Source organism: Oncorhynchus gorbuscha, linkage group LG20 (genome assembly GCF_021184085.1).
Source record: "Oncorhynchus gorbuscha isolate QuinsamMale2020 ecotype Even-year linkage group LG20, OgorEven_v1.0, whole genome shotgun sequence".
Taxonomy (NCBI): Eukaryota; Metazoa; Chordata; class Actinopteri; order Salmoniformes; family Salmonidae; genus Oncorhynchus; species Oncorhynchus gorbuscha.
In genome coordinates, this window is record NC_060192.1 from 28,790,310 (window position 1) to 28,812,827 (window position 22,518).

Consider the following 22,518-nt stretch of genomic DNA (forward strand, 5'->3'; position numbering starts at 1 on the left):
TGTGTGTGTGTTGGGGTGTCAGTGTGTGGGTAGGTGCTAAAAAGGGTCAATGCATTTAGTCCGGGTAGCCATTTGATTAGCTATTAATTCAGTCTTGTTTAGCACTCTCATGGCTTGGGGGTAGAAGCTGTTCAGAGTCATGTTTCCAAACTTGTTGCATCATTACCGCTTTCCATGCGGTAGCAGATAGAACAGTCCATAGCTTGGGTGGCTGGTGTCTTTGATGATTTATTTGGGCCTTCCTCTGACCCATGGGCCCATGCCAAATCTCTACAGCCTCATGAGGGGGGAAAGGTGCTGTTGTGCCCTCTTCACAACTGTGTAGGTGTGTGTGGACCATGTTAATTCCTTAGTGATGCGGACACATAGAAACTTCAAGCTCCCTCGATCCGCTCCAATATAGCCCCATCGATGTGGATGGATGTGTGCTCGCCCCTCCATTTCCTGTAGTCCATGATCAGCGCCTTTGTCTTGCTGACGTTGAGGGAGAGGTTGTTGTCCTGGCACCACACTGCTAGATCGCTGACCTCTTCCCTATAGGTTGCCTAATTGTTGTCAGTGATCAGTCCTACCACCGTTGTGTTGTCAGTAAACTTGGTGTTGGGAGTCGTGCACGGTTACGCAGTCATGGGTGACCAGGAAGAGGGGGATTGAGCACACCCCCCAAGGGGCCCCTTGTTGATGGTCAGCGTGGCGAATGTATTGTTGCCTACCCTCACCGCCTGGGGTAGGCCCGTCAGGAAGTCCAGGATCCAGTTGCAGAGGGAGGTGTTCCGTCCCAAGGTCCTGAGCTTGGAGGGCACTATGGTGTTGTATGCTGAGCTGTAGTCAGTGAACAGCATTCTCACGTAGGTGTTCCTTTTGTCCAAGTGGGAAAGGGTAGCGTGGAGTGCAATAGAGATTGAGTAATCTGTGGATCTGTTTGGGCTTTATGCTAATTGGAGTGGGTCCAGGGTGTCTGGGATGATGGTGTTGATGTGAGCCATGAGATGCCTTTCAAAGCATTTCATTGCTATATATGTGAGTTCTACAGTGCGATGGTAACCTGCCTAAATAACTTTGGCATTCTTGGGCACAGGGACTATGGTTGTCTGCTTGAAACAAGTTGGTATTACAGACCGGGTCAAGGATTGGTTGAATAAAGGACAGGAGGTAGACTAGCAATTAAGAGCGATGGGCCAGTAACCGAAAGGTTGCTGGTTTGAACATCCAAGCCGTCTGGTGACAAATCTGTCAATGTGCATTTGAGCGAGGCAATTAACCCTAATTGCTCGTGTAAATTGCTCTGGATAAGAGTGTCTCCTAAATGACAAATGTTTTTTGAAGAATGTAAAATGTCAGTGAAGACACTTGCCAGGTGGTCAGCACATGCTCAGAGTAAGTGTCCTGGTATTTTGTCTGGCCTTGCGAATGTTAACCTGTTTAAAGTTATTACTCACATCGGCTACAAAAAGCGAGATCATACAGTCGCTGGAACAGCTGGTGCGCTCATGCATAGTTCAGTGTTGTTTCCCTTTAAGCTAGGATAAAACGGTAATTAGCTCGTCTGGAAGGCTTGCGTTGCTGGGCAGCTCGTGGCTGGGTTTCCCTTAGTAATCTGTGATACCGCTATCATCCAAATCAATGTTAGTGATCGCTGTTCTGATGTCCAGAAGCTGCTTTTGGTCATGTGAAATGGCGAGACATTATGTACAAAAAAAAACAACACAAAATAGCAGAATTGGTCAGGAGCCCATAAGATTGCAGCTATCCACTGCAGCACCATCTTCTTAAAGTGGCCCTATTTATTTATAATTTTAAGAGCACATGAGAAATGCTCACATGATCATCTAAATGTGACCAGAGGAGGAGGAAGATCTGATACCGATAAGTCCTGGATCAGGAGAGGGAAACACAGCAGTAAGAGGCATCCCTTTACCTTTAAATGCATCTGTTGCTCCCGGGGCACAATTCTTATCAGGGTGGAACTTCAGTGCCAGCTTCCTGTATGCCTTCTTCAGATCTTCATCACTAGCGTCTTTAGGAACGCCCAGGATCTCATAGAAGTCCTTGCATTTCTTTATCCTGCATGGTTCAAACAAAACAAAGAATCTTTTGAAATCTGACATCACAACATTAATGTGTACAATGTGCAGGTGCACTTTTACTGGGTGGATATCTTGACAAAATGTAGCTGTGGTCTCGGAGTGCTCAAACTGAATGATGGCCTATCACTAAATAAAATATAGAAAAACTCAGGTAAAGACAGTGTGAGTGTGATTTAATACTAAGGGGCAGGTACCTGAAAACACCCTGACGCTGATCCTCTGTGTAGGTCTGCTTCTCCTCACTGGCTCCTCTGCGTGCCTCCTCTCCATCCCTGTCCTCTTCATTTGATCGGAAGCCACGTGGTGGGGGTATGTGGGGCTCCTCTGGAGCAGCAGAGCTCCCATTCCTCACTATGGCATCAATCAGCACTGATGGAAGACAGAGAGATCAGGCAAGTGGGTAAATATCAGTAGATGAGAAATCAAGGCTGAGGCTGGCTAAGACTAACTTTTGGTGTGGCGCGGAATCTTCCTTGATTTAAAGAGTAAAAAACACAAAACAATTTGCGATTGTTTATACCGATCTAAAGATGACACATAAATCCACAATACTTTAGGCTAGAAACAAGCAGTAAAATGCCAGTGTAAGACGTGACTAACATGCTGACCAGATCGCATCACGCGAATGTTGATTTTTATTCTACTACACCAGACATGATCAGGACACGCAGGTTGAAATATCAAAACGAACTCTGAACAAACTATATTAATTTGGGGACAGGTAGAAAAGCATTACACATTTATGCCAATTTAGCTAGCTAGCTAGCTTGCAGTTGCTAGTTAATTTGTCCTGTGATATAAACATTGGGTTATTTTACCTGAAATGCACAAGGTCCTATACTCTGACAATTAATCCACATTTTCTCTCCTACTTCAGGCTTCTTCTTTGTACTTTATATGGTGGTTGGCAACCAAACTTAAGGTGCATTACCATTACCGACTGGAGTGTAGACCTCAGTTCATCTTTCAATCACTCACGTGGGTATATGCTCCAAAAAACAATGAGGTGGGAGAGCTGGGACTTGCGGATTTGTATCTGCTTTCAAACCACCTACGAAGGTGACTTGAAATATCTGCTTCTATGTGCTTTTTGGCTGTTGAGACTTCAGGAAAACAAATTCTAAATCAGATATGCAACAAAATAATGGATTTCAATCAATTCAAAACTGCCAATGTGAACAAGGCTTAATTAAGAGTTCACAAATTGTGTTTACGAGGACAAGGGAATCTTACTTTGTAAAGCGTGCCAAAACTATCAACCACATAAAAAAGCAAAACGACGGTGGAGCACCTGAGATCCAATCAACACCAGACTCGAAAGACGAGCTAACAAGTATTTTGATGTAAATAACCTAACGTACTTATTTTGATAGCAGGGTAACAGAGTAGCCAACTCATGTTGCATAAGCTATCTTCACCAGTTGCAAACTGAGGTAAACTTTGCAGGCTAGCGAACTACGTTACATAGCTAGCTTGCACTAAGCTAGGAAGCAATTTCGGAGGTAAAAGTTGTCTGGCTGTGATGTGTGTGAACTTTGGTGGGGGGGGGGGGGGGGGGTGTTATCGGGTTCTGCCCGCGTGTGTGAGAGGGAGTGCGCGATGTACAGATTTGTGGCACATTGATCAAAGGCAACAGTGGTGAATATTGCTAGCTTTCCTAGCCAGTATTTAAATCACTGACCTAAATAGGTTCAGGGTTTGCATGGAGGAAATAATGACATAAGAACAATATGGGGAAAAAAGCAAATAAATTATGGGTTGTCCTTTTGTGTGGTGTGTGGGGCTGTTGGGATCTCGCCATTTGTGTGTGTGTTGAATGTATATTGCTTTTGGAAAGAGCTCAATTTCGAGTCTCATAGCAAAGGTTCTGAAATCTGATTTTTATTTGTCATACATTTGCAAAAATGTCTAAACCTGTTTTCGCTTTATCATGTGTAGATTGAGGGAAAAAAACATTTAATCAATTTTAGAATAAGGCTGTAACATAACAAAATCCAGTATACCTACCTGAGCTTTACCTGCACTACATCAAAGATTGCCCTTCACGCAATGATCGCTACGTGATCTTGGAAGAGACCACAGACACCTGTGGGGGGTGTGCCCTAAACATTCTACTTTAGCCATTGGGTGAGTGACCCATAATGGCAGACTTTACCTTTTTGGACATGCCTTAAAATCAACGTGCCAAATGCAGGTAGATTTTAGCATTACGTCCATTTCACCAGCCACTTTGGCGGGTGGTCAGGGATTCAGTGGTTGCATTTGTGAATAAAAATAGTAAAATACCAAGTGCCTTTAGAAGTGATTTACACATCGACTTCTTCCACATTTAGTTGTGTTTAGGCCAGTGACAATCTTAATTGAATCCATTTTAAATTCAGGATGTAAGACAAAACCCCATAAGAGGATTGTTTTTGTAAATGTTTACAAATTAGTTAAATGTTATTGCATACACTCAGTGTGCAATAAGTGTTTAACATGATTTTTGAGTGACTACCTCATCTCTCTCTGTACCCCACACATACAGCTAATTGTAAGGTTCCTCAGTCAAGCAGTGAATTTCAGACACAGATTCAACCAAAGAGCAGAGAGATTTTCCAATGACTTGCAAAGATGGGCACCTATTGGTAGATGGGTAAAGAAATAATAATACAAAACAAAAACCAGACAATGTTCCTTTGAGCATGGTGAAATTATTCATTACACTTGATGGTATATCAATACACCCAGTCACTAAAGATAGTCGTCCTTCCTAACTCAGTTGCCGGAGAGGAAGGAAACCACTCAGGGATTTCACCATGAGGCCAAAGGTGATTTTAAATCAATTAGAGAGTTTAATGGCTGTGACAGGAGAAAATTGAGGATAACTCAACAAATTACACAACACTAACCTACAGAGTTAAAAGGAAGCCTTGACAAAATAAAAAAATTATTCCCAAACATGTATCCAGTTTGCAATAAGGTACTAAAGTAAAACTGCAAAAAATGTGGCAAAGAAATAAAGTTACGTCCTGAATACAAAGCATGTTTGGGGCAGATCCAACACGTCAACGAGTACCACTCTTCATATTTTCAAGCATTGTGGCTGCATCATGTTATGGGTATGCTTGTCATCAGCAAGGACTTTCAGATAAATGAAATAGAGCTAAGCACAGGCAAAAATAATCCTAGAGGAAAACCTGGTTCAGTCTGTTTTCCAATTGACACTGAAAGACAAATTCACCTTTCAGCAGGTTAATAACCTAAAACAAGGCCAAATATACACTGTAGTTGCTTACCAAGACACAACATTGAATGTTCCTGGGTGGCCTAGTTACAATTGACTTAAATCAGCTTGAAAAATCATTGGCAAGACTTGAAAATGGCTGTCTAGCAAAGATCAACCACCAATTTCACAAGAGCTTGAAGATTAAAACAAAAATAACGTGCACATATTGTACAATCCAGGTGTGCAAAGCTCTTATAGGGACATAACCAGACATATTCACATCTGTACTTGCTGCCAAAGCTGATTCTAACATGCATTGACTCAGGTGTGAATACTTAAATGAATACAGAATATGATAATACAGAAATATCTCATTTACAGTATTGTAAGTATTTCATTTAAATGTTTTTACTGTCATTATGGAGTATTGTATTTTTTTTTATTCAGGCTGTAACAAAAACATTTGGAATAAGTCAAGAGGTATGAATACTCACTGGATCACATTTTTAGCTAAATAAATGCTGCAGTAGCTGTTTATAAAGCATTTCAGCCATTTTGTTTCATAGCTGGTAAATGAATCGCATAAAGTCAAAGAACTTCAAATCCTATTACCTATCCCACCTCTCGCAGCAACACTGCAGAGTGAAAGATTCATTTTTAGAAGAGCTGGCACAGGCATAAAAGTTGGTCTAACTGACTTGAAAGTCTACTGAAGTGAGACTTTGTCCTTTTGTTTCTTGGATATTTACATTGTTTTGTTCATGAGTTAGGTTGTTTACATGTTTGAGTTTCAACTGTTAAAGAGAAGACTATGCCTATACTAGTCAGGCTCGCTCAATCTCAAAGCAGAGATACTTTTAACGCGTAAATTCAGATAGCCACGCTTGCGTCGCCCTCACGTTGGTGCTAGCAAGCTGGCTAGGTATCAATAGTCCAATCCAGTAGGGGCTGGAAACTAAACCGGACGGAGATTTAACTGGTCAATAATGACGCGATGTTGCAAATGATTTGCTTAAAGTTCATCTCCCCCAATTTTGGTCCTGCCCTGTTCATGTCCCTTGCCCATGCTCGTGTCACCCAAAGGTCCCACTCCCACTTCGCTTTCCTTCATTGAAAATGAATGGGCTTTCAGTTGTCGTCACCCCCAATATGCTATGTGGTCACAAAAAAATGTAATAAAATGAAGCAATATATCACCTTCCTTCTTAGTAACATTATTTTAGAACCATTATAAAAGCATGCTCATCCTTTTTCTTTTTTTGGCCCCTAAAAATATTTTGGCTGGTAATTTTTTTTATCTATATATTTTTTAAATCTACCTGCCACAGTGAGTGGTGGCTCAAAAGTGTAGTTTCTGGCCTCGTTTTTGTACAAAGTTAACATTACAACAGTGTCCAAGCAGCTCAGAGCATTCATGCTGGCAAAGGACTTCACATTTACATTACATTCACTCCTGTGATGCCAATCTACGCAGTACAGACCAGATGGTCCTCGTGGGTCAGTGCTGTGGCGTGGCTGGCAGAGTACATGGATGTCCTCTCGGAGTTACTGGACACCTTTGAAACACCTGCCAAGTGTGTCTAGGATCTGAAAGAGCTGCTGGTGAACCAATAATACTCGCTGAAGGACCAGGCTGTGTTCATCATTGGACACAGTCTGGAGCTAGTGGTCCTTAACAAATTAGAGAAACAAAGCCATCAACCCACAACATCAGCAACAAGCTACAGGACCTCTGAGTATGGCAGCGGCAGATGAGTGGCACCACCACGCCACCACTCAGCTGGAAGAACTTCCAGAGCAAGAGAGAGATGGGTGTGCAGAGTTCTTCAAAGTTCAAAGCTGCTAACTCTATTCATTACATTCCACACAGCAGAAGTGGAAGGGTACAGGAAAGAGAGGAAGGATATTGTGCACATCATTGCTGCGTTGAGTGAGGTGTCTGAAGAGGAGTGGCACAGGTGCATGTCAATAGACAAAACTGAAGCCAGAGAGGTGAGAGCAGTGGGTCTCACTCTCTTCTTATTCAGGCTGTAACACAAAATGTGGAAAAATTCAAGGGCTGTGAATACTTTCTGAAGTCACAGTCTTTAGGAAACGATGTTGGCCCTGTTACATTTCTGTCTACACCTCTCTAGGTTGTGTTTATCAGACGGCCTGATTGATTCTTCAAACAAGTGATTCAAGTTCAGATGTAAGTGTTCAGCGTATTACAGTGTAATGCTTATTTTGTCAATACAAAAACATGTTACTGAATTCAAGTTCACGGTCTGAGTTGTATAAGCCACATTCATTCATTGTTTTTTAATTTGAAATACGTACATCCTCCAGGCAGAAAAGAGCTGACTTCCCACAGAACATTTCTCTCTCACTCACTCTAGCAGAAACAGCATTAAATTCATGACACTGTGTACATATTATATGTCATCTTATCTGTTTACACTGATTGTACTGACATAAAAAGTTAAAGTGGGTGTAATGTTTTCCATGTAACAGATTATCTTTATTTGTATAATTTTAAGTGTCCCATTCAACTGCATGATGTATAAACATACACCAGAGTAGCAAAAAAAGAAGCTTTATCCAGAATTCTGCTGATTTTCTGCAGAAATCTGTAGAAAGTCAAACGAATTCCAGCAGATTCCATTTGGGCCTAACTACAGAATTCTAACGTTGTGGTGTAAAATAAATTGGATTTTGCTTTGGAAGTAATATCATGTAATGTGTGAATCTGTTGACCAAAACTTTACGTAAACAAGAATATGTATAATTAAATTGAGGCTTCATATAAATTTGCATGACATTTTTCAAATGTGAAAATGGGGGCTCTGGGGGAAAAGGTTGGGAACAGCTGTATTAAAGTATTACCTGAAACATGTATTCCCTAACCGAGTCACTTGTTATATTCAGATGAGTTACTTATTAAGACAGTTAACCCAAAATTATACTAACTAACCAGTTTGGCTGGTTGCAGCTGCACCACCAGGTTGAGCAATAACACGGATAAGGTAATGAAAGAAACATTACTAACGTAACATCATACATTGGAGTGTGGTTTTCAGGCTAGTAAATCCACTTTTCGTTTCCAGGCACACAAGTTATCGAAAGATATAACCTGCGTTATAAACCGACCATATTGTAAATGTAATTCAGATGACATTTAGCTATAACATACGCTTAACATGTTCACTGATTCGATGGGAGCATACGTTATCAAATTCACAAGATAACAGACGTTGCACTTTCTATTTTAACATTCAAGTTGGCAAGCAAGGCGAACATTGACAAGACAGCCATTATGGCACATTTACCTCTGGCTCGGGTGCTGGGGAATATTTTCTGGGCTTCATACAACAGTTGAAGGGCTTTTTCTCTCCGCCCTGACCGCAAACACAGCTTTGCTTTCTCTATCAATCGATCAGATTCCTGTTTATCCATTATGACAGCTATTCGATGGCTAGCTAGGTAGTTTATCCCCACCGAGGCCTGCAACCTAAAAAAAAAAAACACTCGCTACACAAATGCGGTTGACTGCCTAAAATCTTAAGAATTTAGCTAATAGCTGTTTTATGTTGAGGTGTACCTGGGCGTTGTCTGTCAACTGAAAATAACAGTAGCTAGCCGGCTTTGTTTACAGATAACAAGCTAGCTAGCAATAGGTTAGCTATGAGATTTCACCCTAACTATCAGGTATCATAGCGGTGACGCCTCCCACTTTAGAAACCTGACATGAACACAGGTGTAAGCGTCTAGTCAAGTCGCCCAAATACCAACAGAAAAACTTGAACTCGTTTAAATCCATGCAATACGGGAAGAAATGTAATACCGACATTAACCAGTCCCGTATTAACACAGAGCTTCTTTGATATTAACCTCCATGGCCAACAGGAAGCGGAAACTAAGCAGAATTAAAAGCCAAATTGACCAATGGAACACCTCCACCCTTAACCTATGGACTCATCTGTAGTCCAGCAGTGTTACTTGTAGATTATTTTGGACATTGTTGCAGTTTCTGATTGCTGCATTGTTGTAGCATTATAACAAACATTTCAGAGAGAGTTATACAATGTTGTCTTGTGAACAGTATATTCTGTATTTTGTTTTATTGGCAGCTGTAATTCACAAATAAATAAAAAATATATATACACTACTGTTCAAAATTTTGGGATCACTTTTTTTTTAAAGAAATGCAACAACAACAAAAAAGTCCATTAAAATAACATCAAATTGATCAGAAATACAGTGTAGACATTGTGAATGTTGTAAATTATTATTGTGGATGGAAACATGGATTAGCCTTCATTTCTCAGAACAAGAATAGACTGACGAGTTTCAGAAGAAAGTTCTGTTTCTAGCCATTTTGAGCCTGATGCTCCAGATACTCAAATTGTCCTAAAGAAGGCCAGTTTTATTGCTTCTTTAATCAGAACAACAGTTTTCAGCTGTGCTAACATAATTGCAAAAGTGTTTTCTGGTCCACCCACACAGACAGCATCGTGAAGAAGGCGCAGCAGCGCCTCTTCAACCTCAGGAGGCTGAAGAAATTCGGCTTGTCACCAAAAGCACTCACAAACTTCTACAGATGCACAATCGAGAGCATCTTGTCGGGCTGTATCACCGCTTGGTACGGCAACTGCTCCACCCACAACCGTAAGGCTCTCCAGAGGGTAGTGAGGTCTGCACAACGCATCACCGGGGGCAAACTACCTGCCCTCCAGGACACCTACACCACCCGATGTCACAGGAAGGCCATAAAGATCATCAAGGACAACAACCACCCGAGCCACTGCCTGTTCACCCCGCTATCATCCAGAAGGCGAGGTCAGTACAGGTGCATCAAAGCTGGGACCGAGAGACTGAAAAACAGCTTCTATCTCAAGGCCATCAGACTGTTAAACAGCCACCACTAACATTGAGTGGCTGTTGCCAACACACTGACTCAACTCCAGCCACTTTAATAATGGGAATTGATGGGAAATTATGTAAAATATATCACTAGCCACTTTAAACAATGCTACCTAATATAATGTTTACATACCCTACATTATTCATCTCATATGTATATGTATATACTGTACTCTATATCATCTACTGCATCTTTATTTAATACATGTATCACTAGCCACTTTAACTATGCCACTTTGTTTACATACTCATCTCATATGTATATACTGCACTCAATACCATCTACTGTATCTTGCCTATGCCGCTCTGTACCATCACTCACTCATATATCTTTATGTACATATTCTTATCCCCTTACACTTGTGTCTATAAGGTAGTAGTTTTGGAATTGTTAGCTAGATTACTTGTTGGTTATTACTGCATTGTCGTAACTAGAAGCACAAGCATTTCGCTACACTCGCATTAACATCTGCTAACCATGTGTATGTGACAAATAAAATTTGATTTGATTGATTTGATCAATTAGCCTTTTAAAATGATAAACTTGGATTAGCTAACACAACGTGACATTGGAACACAGGAGTAATGGTTGCTGATAATGGGCCTCTTAACACCTATATAGATATTCCATAAAACAATTTGCCGTTTCCAGCTACAATAGTCATGAACAACATTAACAATGTCTGCACTGTATTTCTGATCAATTTGATGTTATTTTAATGGACAAAACAATGAGCTTTTCTTTCAAGAACAAGGATGTTTTTAAGTGTGTATATATATAGGCTTGGACCCTCCGCCGATCCATCACAACTGGTCTGCTGATATAATTCAGCCAATGTGCTCTCAACCAGCCTCTGGGTTGTGGATATTGGTGATGATCCATCTGCTAGGCGCCGGCCCGCTAGCTTCCTGAACGCCGTGTCTCCTACTTGCCTAGTGTAGTAATCAACTACCAAACTGCTCCCTGTTTCATCTATTACTGCTCATTGGACCCTATGATAACTTAGCTACACAGCTGATGCCTGCTGGATAGTTCATTAACACAGTACTTCATTTGGTTTATCTGTCAGCCCCAGCCTCAAACTCAGGCCCTGTGTGTAGCTAACTGACCCTCTTTGCCAGTTACCCATTGTTGTCTTAGCTCTCCCAATAAACACTTGTGAATTTTTTTAACATTTTTTACTAGGCGAGTCAGTTAAGAACAAATTCTTATTTTCAATGACGGCCTAGGAACAGTGGGTTAACTGCCTTGTTCAGGGGCACAATGACAGATTTCTACCTTGTCAGCTCAGGGATTCGATCTTGAAATCTTACTGTTATTAGTCCGGCGCTCTAACCACTAGGCTACTCTGCCGCCCCTGATTGCTTTTTGCCTTTCTCTAATGTTAATATGCCTTGTATACTGTTGTTTAGGGCAGCTCTCATTGTTTAATTTTACTGCGGAGCTCCTAATCCCGCTCAACATGCCTCAGATAGCCCCCTTGTCACACCCCCCACACATGCGGAGACCGCACCTAGCTTAACTGGCGCCTCCAGAGATGCAACCTCTCTCATAGTCACTCAATGCCTAGGTTTACCCCCACTTTACTTACACCCTACCATACTCTTTTCTGTACACTATGCCCTGAATCTATCCTACCACACCCAGAATTCTGCTCCTTTTATTCTCTGTTCCCAAAGCACTAGACGACCAGTTCTTATAGCCTTTAGCCGTACCCTCGTCCTACTTCTCCTCTGTTCCTCTAGTGATGTAGAGGTTAACCCAGACCCTGTGTGTCCAGAGGCGCTCTCATTTGTTGACTTCTACAACCGTAAATGCCTTGGGTTCATGCATGTTAACATCAGAAGCCTCCCCCTAAGTTTGCTTTATTCACTACTTTAGCACACTCCTCCAACCCTGATGTCCTAGCCGTGATTGAATCCTTGCTTAGGAAGGCCACCAAAAATTCAGAAATTTCCATCCCCAATTACAACATTTTCCATCAATCAACAAAGAATTGTTAAAGGGGGCATAATTGCAATCTACTGTAGAGAAAGCCTGCAGAGTTCTGTCATACTATCCAGGTCTATGCCCAAATAGTTCGAGCTTCTACTTTTAAAGATACATCTCTCCAGAAATAAGTCCCTCGCTGTTGCCGCTTGTTATAGACCCCACTCAGCTCCCAGCTGTGTCCTGGACACCATATATGAATTGATTGCCCCCCATCTATCGTCAGGTGACCTAAATTGGGATATGCTTAACACCCCGACAGTCCTACAATCTAAGCTAGATGCCCTCAATCTCACACAAATTATCAAAGAACCTACCAGGTACAACCCTAAATCCATAAACATGGGCACCCTCATAGATATCATCCTGACCAATACACCTCTGCTGTTTTCAACCAGGATCTCAGCGATCACTGCCTCATTGCCTGCATCCGCTATGGGTCCGCGGTCAAACGACCACCCCTCATCACTGTCAAACGTTCCCTAAAAGACTTCTGCGAGCAGGCCTTTAAAACTTACCTGGCTAGGGTATCCTGGAAGGATATTGACCTCATCCCGTCAGTAGAGGATGCCTGCTTGTTCTTTAAAAGTGTTTTCCTCACCATTTTAAATAAGCATGCCCCTTTCAATTAAAAAAAACTAAGAACAGATATAGCCCTTGGTTCACTCCAGACTTGACTGCCTTTGACCAGCACAAAAATACCCTGTGGCATACTGCATTAGCTTCGAATAGTTCCCGCGATATGTACATTTTCAGGGAAGTCAGGAGCCAATACACACGGTCAGGAAAGCAAAGGCTAGCTTTTTCAAACAGAAATTTGCATCCTGCAGCACTAATTCCAAAAAGTTTTGGGACACTGTAAAGTCCATGGAAAATAAGAGTAGCTCCTACCAGCTGCCCACTGCACTGAGACTAGGAAACAATGTCACCACTGATAAATCCACGATAATCGAGAATTCCAATAAGCATTTCTCTACGGCTGGCCATACTTTCCACCTGGCTACCCCAACCCCGGCCAACAGCTCTGCACCCCCCCCACCCCCCACTTCTCATTCACCCAAATCCAGACAGATGATGTTCTGAAAGAGCTGCAAAATCTAGATCCCTACAAATCAGCTGGGCTAGACAATCTGGACCCTCTCTTTTGAAAATTATACACCACAATTGCTGCAACCACTATTACTCGTCTGTTCAACCTCTCTTTCGTATCGTCTGAGATTCCAAAAGATTGGGAAAGCGGCCGGGGTCATCCCCCTCTTCAAAGGGGGAATCACTCTAGACCAAACTGTTACCGACCTATATTCATCCTGCCCTGCCTTTCTAACATCTTCGATAGCCAAGTGAACAAACAGATCACCGACGATTTCGATTCCCACCGTACCTTCTCCGCTATGCAATCTGGTTTCCGAGCTGGTCACGGGTGCACCTCAGCCACGCTCAAGGTCCTAAACAATATCATAACCGCCATCGATAAAATACAGTACTGTGCAGCCGTCTTTATCGACCTGGCCAAGGCTGTCGACTTTGTCAATGACCGTATTCTTATCAGCAGATTCAACAGTCTTGGTTTCTCAAATGATTGCCTCGCCTGGTTCACTAACTACTTCTCTGATAGAGTTCATTGTGTAAAATCGGAGGGCCTGTTGTCCGGACCTCTGGCAGTCTCTATGGGGGTACCACAGGGTTCAATTCTCAGGCCGACTCTTTTCTCTGTATTTATCAATGATGTCGCTCTTGCTGTGGGTGATTCTTTGATCCACCTTTACGCAGACAACACCATTCTGTACACATCTGGCCCTATTTTGGACACTGTTAACAACCTCCAAACGAGCTTCAACGACATACAACATTCCTTCTGTGGCCTCCAACTGCTCTTAAATGCAAGTAAAACGAAATGCATGCTCTTCAACTGATCGCTGCCTGCACCCGCCCGCCTGACTAGCATCACTACTCTGAACGGTTATGACTTACAATATGTGGACAACTATAAATACCTAGGTGTCTGGTTAGACTGTAAACTCTCCTTCCAGACTCACATTTAGCACCTCCAATCCAAAGTTAAATCTAGAATCGGCTTCCTATTTTGCAACAAAGCCTCCTTCACTCATGCTGCCAAACATACTCTCGTAAAACGGACTATCCTACCGATCCTTGACTTCGGCGATGTCATTTACAAAATAGCCTCCAACACTCTACTCAGCAAATTGGATGCCGTCTATCACAGTGCCATCCATTTTGTCATGAAAGCCCCTATATACTACCCACCACTGCGACCTGTATGCTCTCGTTGGCTGGTCCTCGCTACATATTCGTCGCCAAACCCACTGGCTCCAGGTCATCTATAAGTCTTTGCTAGGTAAAGCTCCACCTTATCTCAGCTCACTGGTCACCATAGCAACACCCACCCATAGCACGCACTCCAGCAGGTATATTTCACTGGTCATCCCCAAAGCCAACACCTTGTTTGGCTGCCTTTCCTTCCAGTTCTCTGCTGCCAATGACTGGAATGAATTGCAAAAATCACAAAAGTTGGTGACTTTTATATCTCCCTCACTAACTTTAAGCGTCAGCTGTCAGAGCAGCTTACTGATTGCTGCAGCTGTACACAGCCCATCTGTAAATAGCCCATCCAACCAACTATCTACCTCATCCCCATATTTGTTTTTGTTTTTCTGCTCTTTTGCACACATAAATTGCTACATTTTAATTACTTCGCCACTATTGGCCTATTTATTGCCTTACCTCCTTACTTCATTTGCACACACTGTATACAGATTTTACTATTGTGTTATTGGCTGTATGTTTGTTTATCCCATGTGTAACTCTGTTGTTTTTGGCCAGGTTGCAGTTGTAAATGAGAACTTGCTCTCAACTGGCCTACCTGGTTAAATAAAGGTGAAAAAAAAATATATATATATATATATGAAACAGAACACACAACATTGTCTCCATAAAGGCAGTTTTGATATCATCACACAAATACATGGGATATTTGTATTAGAATGGCAACATGTAGACACATCAGACACAACGGTAGGCCTAGTTGTAGCTTAATGTATAATATCTCCACAGCTATGAATTCAGGTGCTGTGTGGACTCCCGGTAACTTGATCTCAGGTGTATAGAACAACCACTCTACTATTTTGTTTGAGTAGTTTGGTGATTTCTGTGTTTTGGAACGGAACATCTAGGGTCTTTATTTTCACACCAGCTGAAAAAAATAACACAATATGTATTAACTTCAAACCATTGGATGTTTGCTTTTATGTATTCTCTATAAGAAGTGGTTGTATCCATTGCAGTTAGTGCTGGTGAAGAGTATTTTCCTGAGCCCACCTTGTTGTTCAGTAGGTCCCTGTTTTGCTCCTGCTCCTCATAGTCCAGTGTTGTACTGTGAATGGAGGAGACCTGGGGGGAGTCTGTGTCTGGGGAAAAAGAGAGAGATGTTTTAGGCTCACACCATGCTCCCACATGTCTTGTATCACTGTGAATAGCGAGCCCATTTCCCCCCCCAATAATCATCAGCAATTATAGCTATTATAAGGAACAAAAACGGAGGCTCCTCAATATTGGTTTGGGGACTATTTCAAAGTGAAGCACTACTGTGCCATTTTCCCTACCAGTTTCTGTGTTAATGGTCTTCATGGAAATCAAAGTGATGCTCTCTTTTTCTCCACTAAACGTGACATTGCTATGGAGAAAATAGATGAATTACAAACATAAACAGAGACACATTCAGTGTTGTCGTACCCTATCAACACTATGCATGTGTATACTTTGGTGTGCATACCTTTCAGACACCACAGAATCACTGCTCTTTTTACCTGTGGAACAGAAACTGTGGTGATTCTCTTTGTCTGGTATGTGTGACATGATGTTATTCACTGACTAGAACTACTCTCTTCTCAAGCGGGCATATGGCCATAACTCTGGAGAACCCCAGGCATTCTGCCTTATCCCAGGGGTTCTCAGCTAGAAGCGCTGCTTACCGGTGGGACCATGTGAACTGTAATCCAGACGCTCTGTTTTAATGTTTAGAAACGTCAATAATCATCGCTTGTGATACACTTTTTTCTAAACATATGGAACTTATCTTTCATATCAGTGAGAAATAATCTTTCAAATAAATAATATACACTTACTGTGGCAGGTTTGCACAGATGCATACAGCTGTGTGTCTCCAGCTGACCGAACTACAGTTCTGCTACACCTCCTTCCGAGTTATGCTTACACACAGATGTTCGGAGCATGCTATATAGCTAATTAGTACAGGTGGTTGTCTCCGTTGTCTGTCTTCCTTAAACAAATGCTGTAACATGGGAATATGGCTGTGGGGGAACACTAACCCTAACCTAGAAAGCTGTGGGGGAACACTAACCCTAACCTAGAAAGCTGTGTGGGAACACTAACCCTAACCTAGAAAGCTGTGTGGGAACACTAACCCTAACCTAGAAAGCTGTGTGGGAACACTAACCCTAACCTATAACGCTGTGTGGGAACACTAACCCTAACCTAGAAAGCTGTGTGGGAACACTAACCCTAACCTAGAAAGCTGTGTGGGAACACTAACCCTAACCTAGAAAGCTGTGGGGGAACACTAACCCTAACCTAGAAAGCTGTGGGGGAACACTAACCCTAACCTAGAAAGCTGTGTGGGAACACTAACCCTAACCTAGAAAGCTGTGTGGGAACACTAACCCTAACCTAGAAAGCTGTGTGGGAACACTAACCCTAACCTAGAAAGCTGTGTGGGAACACTAACCCTAACCTAGAAAGCTGTGTGGGAACACTAACCCTAACCTAGAAAGCTGTGTGGGAATTTACTCTTTACATTTTTTAAATATAATTTCTCACTGATATTAAACATACATTCCTTATGTTTCCAAAACTGTACCGCGAGCCAAAGTGTGTTAACGTTCAGAACGAGCGTCAGGGCTCTTAACAAAACTTCCCCTGGCCAGAAGATACCGTCATGAATAAACGTTAATGGTAGTTAGCGTCTAAGAAGAGAGATCTTTACAGGTGTTAACATGGATACACATAACATACCTATAGATACTGTTCCTCTCATGTATCCATTCTCTCACATGAATGATCATCCTCTACATTTACCTTCCTCCTTGGAGTTGCTGCACTTGTCTTTTAGGTTGACCACTGTTACTAAAACCACCATGATAATGATGAGAATGAGGATTAAACTCATGACACCTGTAGGGGAGCAACATCCCAGACAGAGTTAGTTGTACTCCACCTGAGTATAGGATATTAACATTGCACTGTTACATAACAATGTTTTAATCATCGTCATCATCACCATGTATCGTTAAGCATACCAAAGGCAAGCATGGTGAGGCTCTTGCCCTGTGACTGAGTGGGAGGGATGTCTGTGTGTGTCCCTTTGGGTCCCTCAGGAGAAGTCACAGAGGTCGAAGTGGTTGCTGTTGCAGTAGCCGTTGATCCTAAGACTAAACACATAAACAGGCATGTAAGTCAACTTACAGCAAACACTACATGAGAAATGCTCATTTTCAAAGATATTAGGACTAGGAGATTGTTATACGGCACACATGTAAGGTTGACCGTAAATGCAGCTTGTGATCATAACACACATGTAAATGAGAACTTACCTGGTTAAATAAAGGTGAAAACATGCACTGTGAATGACACATGCACTGTGAATGACACATGCACTGTGAATGACACATGGCTGAATTCCTCACCTCTGTAAAGCACAGCTAGCAAATCAGAATTTCCTGGCTCATGTTTTCCGAATACTATCCAATTACAGGATATGCACACCATTCAAACAAAAGGCACATCAACTTATCATCAGCAGACAGAGGACTAAGACAGACAGAGAAATAGTGTTTACCTGGTCCAGCAGCAGTGTCTTGTGAGGGGGTACTAGGTATTTTAGCCTGAGCAGAGCTTCTGACGTTAGGATACGATAGTCGAGGTGAGGATGTGGGTGCCTCATTGTCACTGCTGGCATTTCCTGAAACACGTCCACAAATAACATCAACAAAACTCTTACTGCCCTAGGTTTATTGTAGCCCTCTGTTGGACACTAGTAACACAAGGATTTTGCTACACCCGCAATAACATCTGCTAAATATGTGTATGTGACCAATAACATTGGATTTGATTTTGATTTAGTACAGAATGCTACATTTTCTCTGTATTACCAGGTGAGGCTGTTGATTGATTTGACTGCAGGGCACTGAGGGTTGTCACAAGAGTGTTGTTCCCTAGAAAAAACAACAAAATGAATCCAATACTTTCTCTCAGTTCTACTCCAAACATTAGCAATGAGAAAACACAGCAGATAAGCCCTATAGAAGACCAGAGTTACCTGACGGTGAGGGTGCTGGGGATGATGTCACATCAGTCATTGGCTGGGCTGTAGTTGGGGTTGTTGCGCTGCCAGCCACATGCATAGTGTTGAATGACAGTGTTGTGGGTGAGGTCACTGTGAGTTGAAACATCTTCATCAAATAACAGTGACCTACATGGTCGGGTGACTACAATATCAGTTTCTGATGATGGTTAAACAGCTCTGGTGATCAAGCAGTTCCCTAGTCAAAATAATTTATCCTACCAAATGCATTCATTCTTGGCCAGAGTCAGAGAGGTACAGCAAACTAGGCCTAAACTCACCCATGGGAACCTCTGTCTGGTTGGTCAGATTGATGGCAGATTGGGCTGAAACTGTAACAAACAGCTATAGTAAGGTCTGGCTTCCTCTGAAAACTACAGTACCAAAACAGCTTTTGTTCTCTGGCTAATTAAACACATCTGATATCATTAAAAAGCACTATATTTAGTCATCTCCTGTTTTTCTAGCGTGATACAGTTAATGTACAACTACAATTTCTAGGAGGAAACTTCTCAAAGTGATACGTTAAAAAAATTGGATGTCAAACAGAGAGTTGAAAGACTATTGAAGCAATATCTATGTAAGACTAGTGCCCGTAATCTGGCCGCATTGCCTTTATTCAGCTAAACCTACCTGCTGGAATGAGGAGAAACACACTCAGCAGAGGACAGGATACAGAAGCAGATCCATGTCCACAGCGTTTCTTCTGTCTGGAGCTTTGCAAATCCCCACTCTGTGTATGTATTATTGAATGTGTAAAATTTGTGGGGTCACTCAGGGCAAGAGAACCCACTGTCATGAACGTACTAGAGAGAGTATGGAGTCTCTCTGAGTGTGTCCGTGTGTGGCAGCTGTCTAAACCTGTGGCCTGAGTGTGTGTCTGCGTGTATTTGCCTGTGTTAATGAGAGAGTATGGTTAAGGTCCTGGAAGCGAGATGTTGCCGTCGTGTTGCATAGAGTGGTGGTTAGTAGCTACTTGCCCTCTACCGTGGGTTCAGTGTGAGGTGGGAGTGGTTGCCAGGGCCTGTCTGACGCTGTTCCCAGAGTTTCCTGTGGAAGAATGGCAGGAAGCAGATGGAATGCCCTCATGGAAACGGTAGAGAAAAGCACATTCGCCCACTGTTTGGAATTCAGGTTGACTATGAAAAAGCAGTTCCCTTGAAAACTGTGAAGCTGCCCATTTTACACACACACACACACACACACACACACACACACACACACACACACACACACACACACACACACACACACACACACACACACACACACACACACACACACACACACACACACACACACACACACCCACACAGAGCATATTGTTTGGGCGCGGCCTAAATTGTGAAAAGGCATCCTATTCCCATCATGTAGCACAATGTGAGAATATATTTCCTATCTATCGATGAGAAACTGGAAGCCACACTATTGGTTCATGCATATTTTATTCAAGAGTAAAAAACGTGATTTGTCCCATAGGGCATGCTTACAATGTGTTTATGAAGTCAAATGGCCCAAAATAATTACAAGAAAAAATTGTCACAAAATTCATAAAATTCCTTCTTCAAAATAAACCACGTCTAGACCAAACAAGGATCAGAAAACAGTGGAAGGAAAAAATAATCTTAAGCTTAATCGTGAGAATAATACCAATATCATCAAGAATTATAATGAGAATATATTGTTTTCCTTTTAAAAGTAAGTGAGACAGGATTTTCATTGTGTCCAATTTGTTTACATTTGAACAAACCATGCGATCATGCTTTGGCAGCCTGAATGTTGCTTTTCACTGAGTAATATGTTCATTCACACAATTGAACAACTTCTGTACACCAACAGAACAGAAAAAGGCTTCACACCTTAAAAAGAGCATATCTGCCTGTACAGCAAAACAATCAACTTAAATAAATCAAGAGTAATATAAAAAACTCAAAATATTGATGAAAAAAATGAAAAAATAATAATCAAAGGAAGCAAGAATGAAAAATTATTATATATAAAACAAAGGGGAACTTTACAAATAAAATTTGATGAAATAAATAATTCAAGTCTACTATATTGAAACATCACAATTATAATTTCACATATCAATAAGGAACTTAATTGCATGCATCGATGCGTTCCATACCGTAGATGCTGTTAAAAAACGTTGTTTTCGTTATTGTCCATCTTTATAATTCCTTATATATATATATATATATTTTTAGATCATTTTTTACTGCAACAGAAGATTTGACGTTCTATGTGCATTCTCTCTTTAGTTACAGGCAGGTGAGAAACAATCAGGTAGAGGGTGACAGAAGGTAGACCCAGAGCTGGGACTGCAGCACCTAAACATGACCGACTGTGGCTTTGGTTGGTGGAGAGGCCACAGTCAAGCCCATGTTCCACCTCTACCCCTTCCCCCGCAGGCTCATGGCATCTTACCACAAAATAAATCAAGAAAGAAGAGTTTTCAGGTAAGATCGCATTGCAAGTAGTAAAATCTACATATTTTTCATTTTCAAATGTCCTTTCTTACAAACAAGATTTAGTATATATTTTTTTTGTATTCATTAATACTAGTAGCAAAACATGTTGACTAGCGAGATCATTTCTGTAGGAGATGAGATCTTGAATGAAACTCTGATTCGAAATAGTAACGTGTGTGTGTGTGTGTGACATGGGTACTGTACAAGAGTGTCTTGTGTCAGACCCCATGAGGACGTACTGTAACAGACATGGGAGAACGCGTGGGACTCCAAACCCTGCCCACTTGGTCTGTGATTGGATTGAGAGAGGGAACAACAAACATGCCCACAGGACCACATCCCTGGCCCTCATCCCAACAGGTTCCCCTACATCCCGCCCCGCTGGCCTCCTCTCCTCCTCCCTGTCCTAAGCTCTGGCCCCACTCCCTTCTGTGCTCAGTTCCCCTTTGTGGGGACCTGGCGTATAAAAAATAAACCACCGTACCCATTTGAACGAGATGTAACATTTGATTTTTTTCTCTAATTGGATGAAAGAGCAGCAGGCGGCAGATGTTGTGTTGTGTCTGTGGGTGTGTTATGTTATGTCTATATTCTGAGGCCTGATATCACGATTTGGCGATGTCTTGGCGCACAGCAAGGCAGTCACATGGACTCTGGGGCGGGCCGTGGGGCGAAACATCACTGACTGTTGCTGTCGTCATTGTCATTGTCTTCCGTGCCGTTGGCCTCGGACATGTTCATCTTGCCCATGGACTGTCCCACGTGGTTGACCCCGACTCTTCGGGGAGGCATGCGCTCATTGATACGGTCTAGGCCCTTGGCCTCCTCGAAGCTGGCAATCTTATGCTGGGGAGAGAACCCACGGATGGCTGCAGGGAGGACAGGTGGGAGGAGAGAGAGTACATACAGGGGATCAGTATCACTGTATCATGACATCATTTATAAATGAGAAACATTGATTTTAAATCCTTTGATATACCTCTTTGTGTACTCTCATAGGAAAATGGTTAAACATAACCTACATTATATGCTTTTTACATCAAATATTATTGGGAAGTACCATACTTTGGCCTGAATGTAATAGGCTTCATTTAGACAGGCAACCCAATTCTGATTCAACACAATTCTGGTCTTTTGACCAATCAGATCAGCTCTGGAAAAAAAAAATCTGCTGTGAAAAGATCTGATGTGATTGTTCAAAATATCACCTAATGTTGCAGGCGTAAAAGAAACATACTGGTTTTGAGAAGAAGAAAAAACTGTCGGGAGTTTCTCTTCTGCACTGTTCAACCAATCCAGTAAAGGTGGAGCAGGGGTGAAGATGGAGTGTCGCCTTGTTTAACGTCCAAAAGAGGAAGTTGTGTCACAGGCTTTCTTTCCATTTCCCATGGAAATCGGAAGATCCAGTTGTTGGGGACTCGGCAGAGGATAGAAATGGGCTGCCTGTCTAAACGCAGCCTTTGAAAGTGTTTCTATTTTTGCTA

At 42.0% G+C, this 22,518-nt stretch overlaps 3 protein-coding genes across 6 annotated transcripts in view; all 3 read right to left on the reverse strand.

Annotated features, from left to right (window-relative positions):
- The window catches only part of LOC124007426 (dnaJ homolog subfamily C member 18-like), a 29,197-nt gene extending 20,008 nt beyond the window's left edge, over nucleotides 1-9,189 (reverse strand). For both annotated transcript variants that reach the window (XM_046317975.1, XM_046317974.1), the window contains exons 1-3: nucleotides 8,604-9,189; nucleotides 2,282-2,456; nucleotides 1,919-2,064 (exon numbers count right to left, since the gene is read on the reverse strand). In XM_046317975.1, coding sequence (XP_046173931.1) covers nucleotides 1,919-2,064; nucleotides 2,282-2,456; nucleotides 8,604-8,730 — 448 coding nt within the window. In that variant the 5' untranslated portion in view covers nucleotides 8,731-9,189. The remainder of the gene's footprint in view (nucleotides 1-1,918; nucleotides 2,065-2,281; nucleotides 2,457-8,603) is intronic.
- Nucleotides 9,190-14,990: 5,801 nt separating this feature from the next.
- On the reverse strand, nucleotides 14,991-19,556 carry ecscr (endothelial cell surface expressed chemotaxis and apoptosis regulator). The gene is made up of 11 exons (XM_046317682.1): nucleotides 19,197-19,556; nucleotides 18,845-18,895; nucleotides 18,540-18,656; nucleotides 18,373-18,435; nucleotides 18,060-18,182; nucleotides 17,521-17,652; nucleotides 17,300-17,395; nucleotides 15,978-16,011; nucleotides 15,808-15,878; nucleotides 15,524-15,612; nucleotides 14,991-15,398 (listed from the first exon to the last, which is right to left on the reverse strand). The coding sequence occupies exons 1-11, from the start codon at nucleotides 19,360-19,362 to the stop codon at nucleotides 15,390-15,392; spliced, it is 951 nt and encodes a 316-aa protein (XP_046173638.1). The 5' UTR covers nucleotides 19,363-19,556; the 3' UTR covers nucleotides 14,991-15,389.
- A 435-nt stretch (nucleotides 19,557-19,991) lies between these two features.
- ppp3ca (protein phosphatase 3, catalytic subunit, alpha isozyme) overlaps nucleotides 19,992-22,518 on the reverse strand; it is a 94,773-nt gene continuing 92,246 nt past the window's right edge. For all 3 annotated transcript variants that reach the window (XM_046318104.1, XM_046318103.1, XM_046318102.1), the window contains one exon: nucleotides 19,992-21,903. In XM_046318104.1, the coding sequence (XP_046174060.1) occupies nucleotides 21,713-21,903 (191 nt within the window). In that variant the 3' untranslated portion in view covers nucleotides 19,992-21,712. The remainder of the gene's footprint in view (nucleotides 21,904-22,518) is intronic.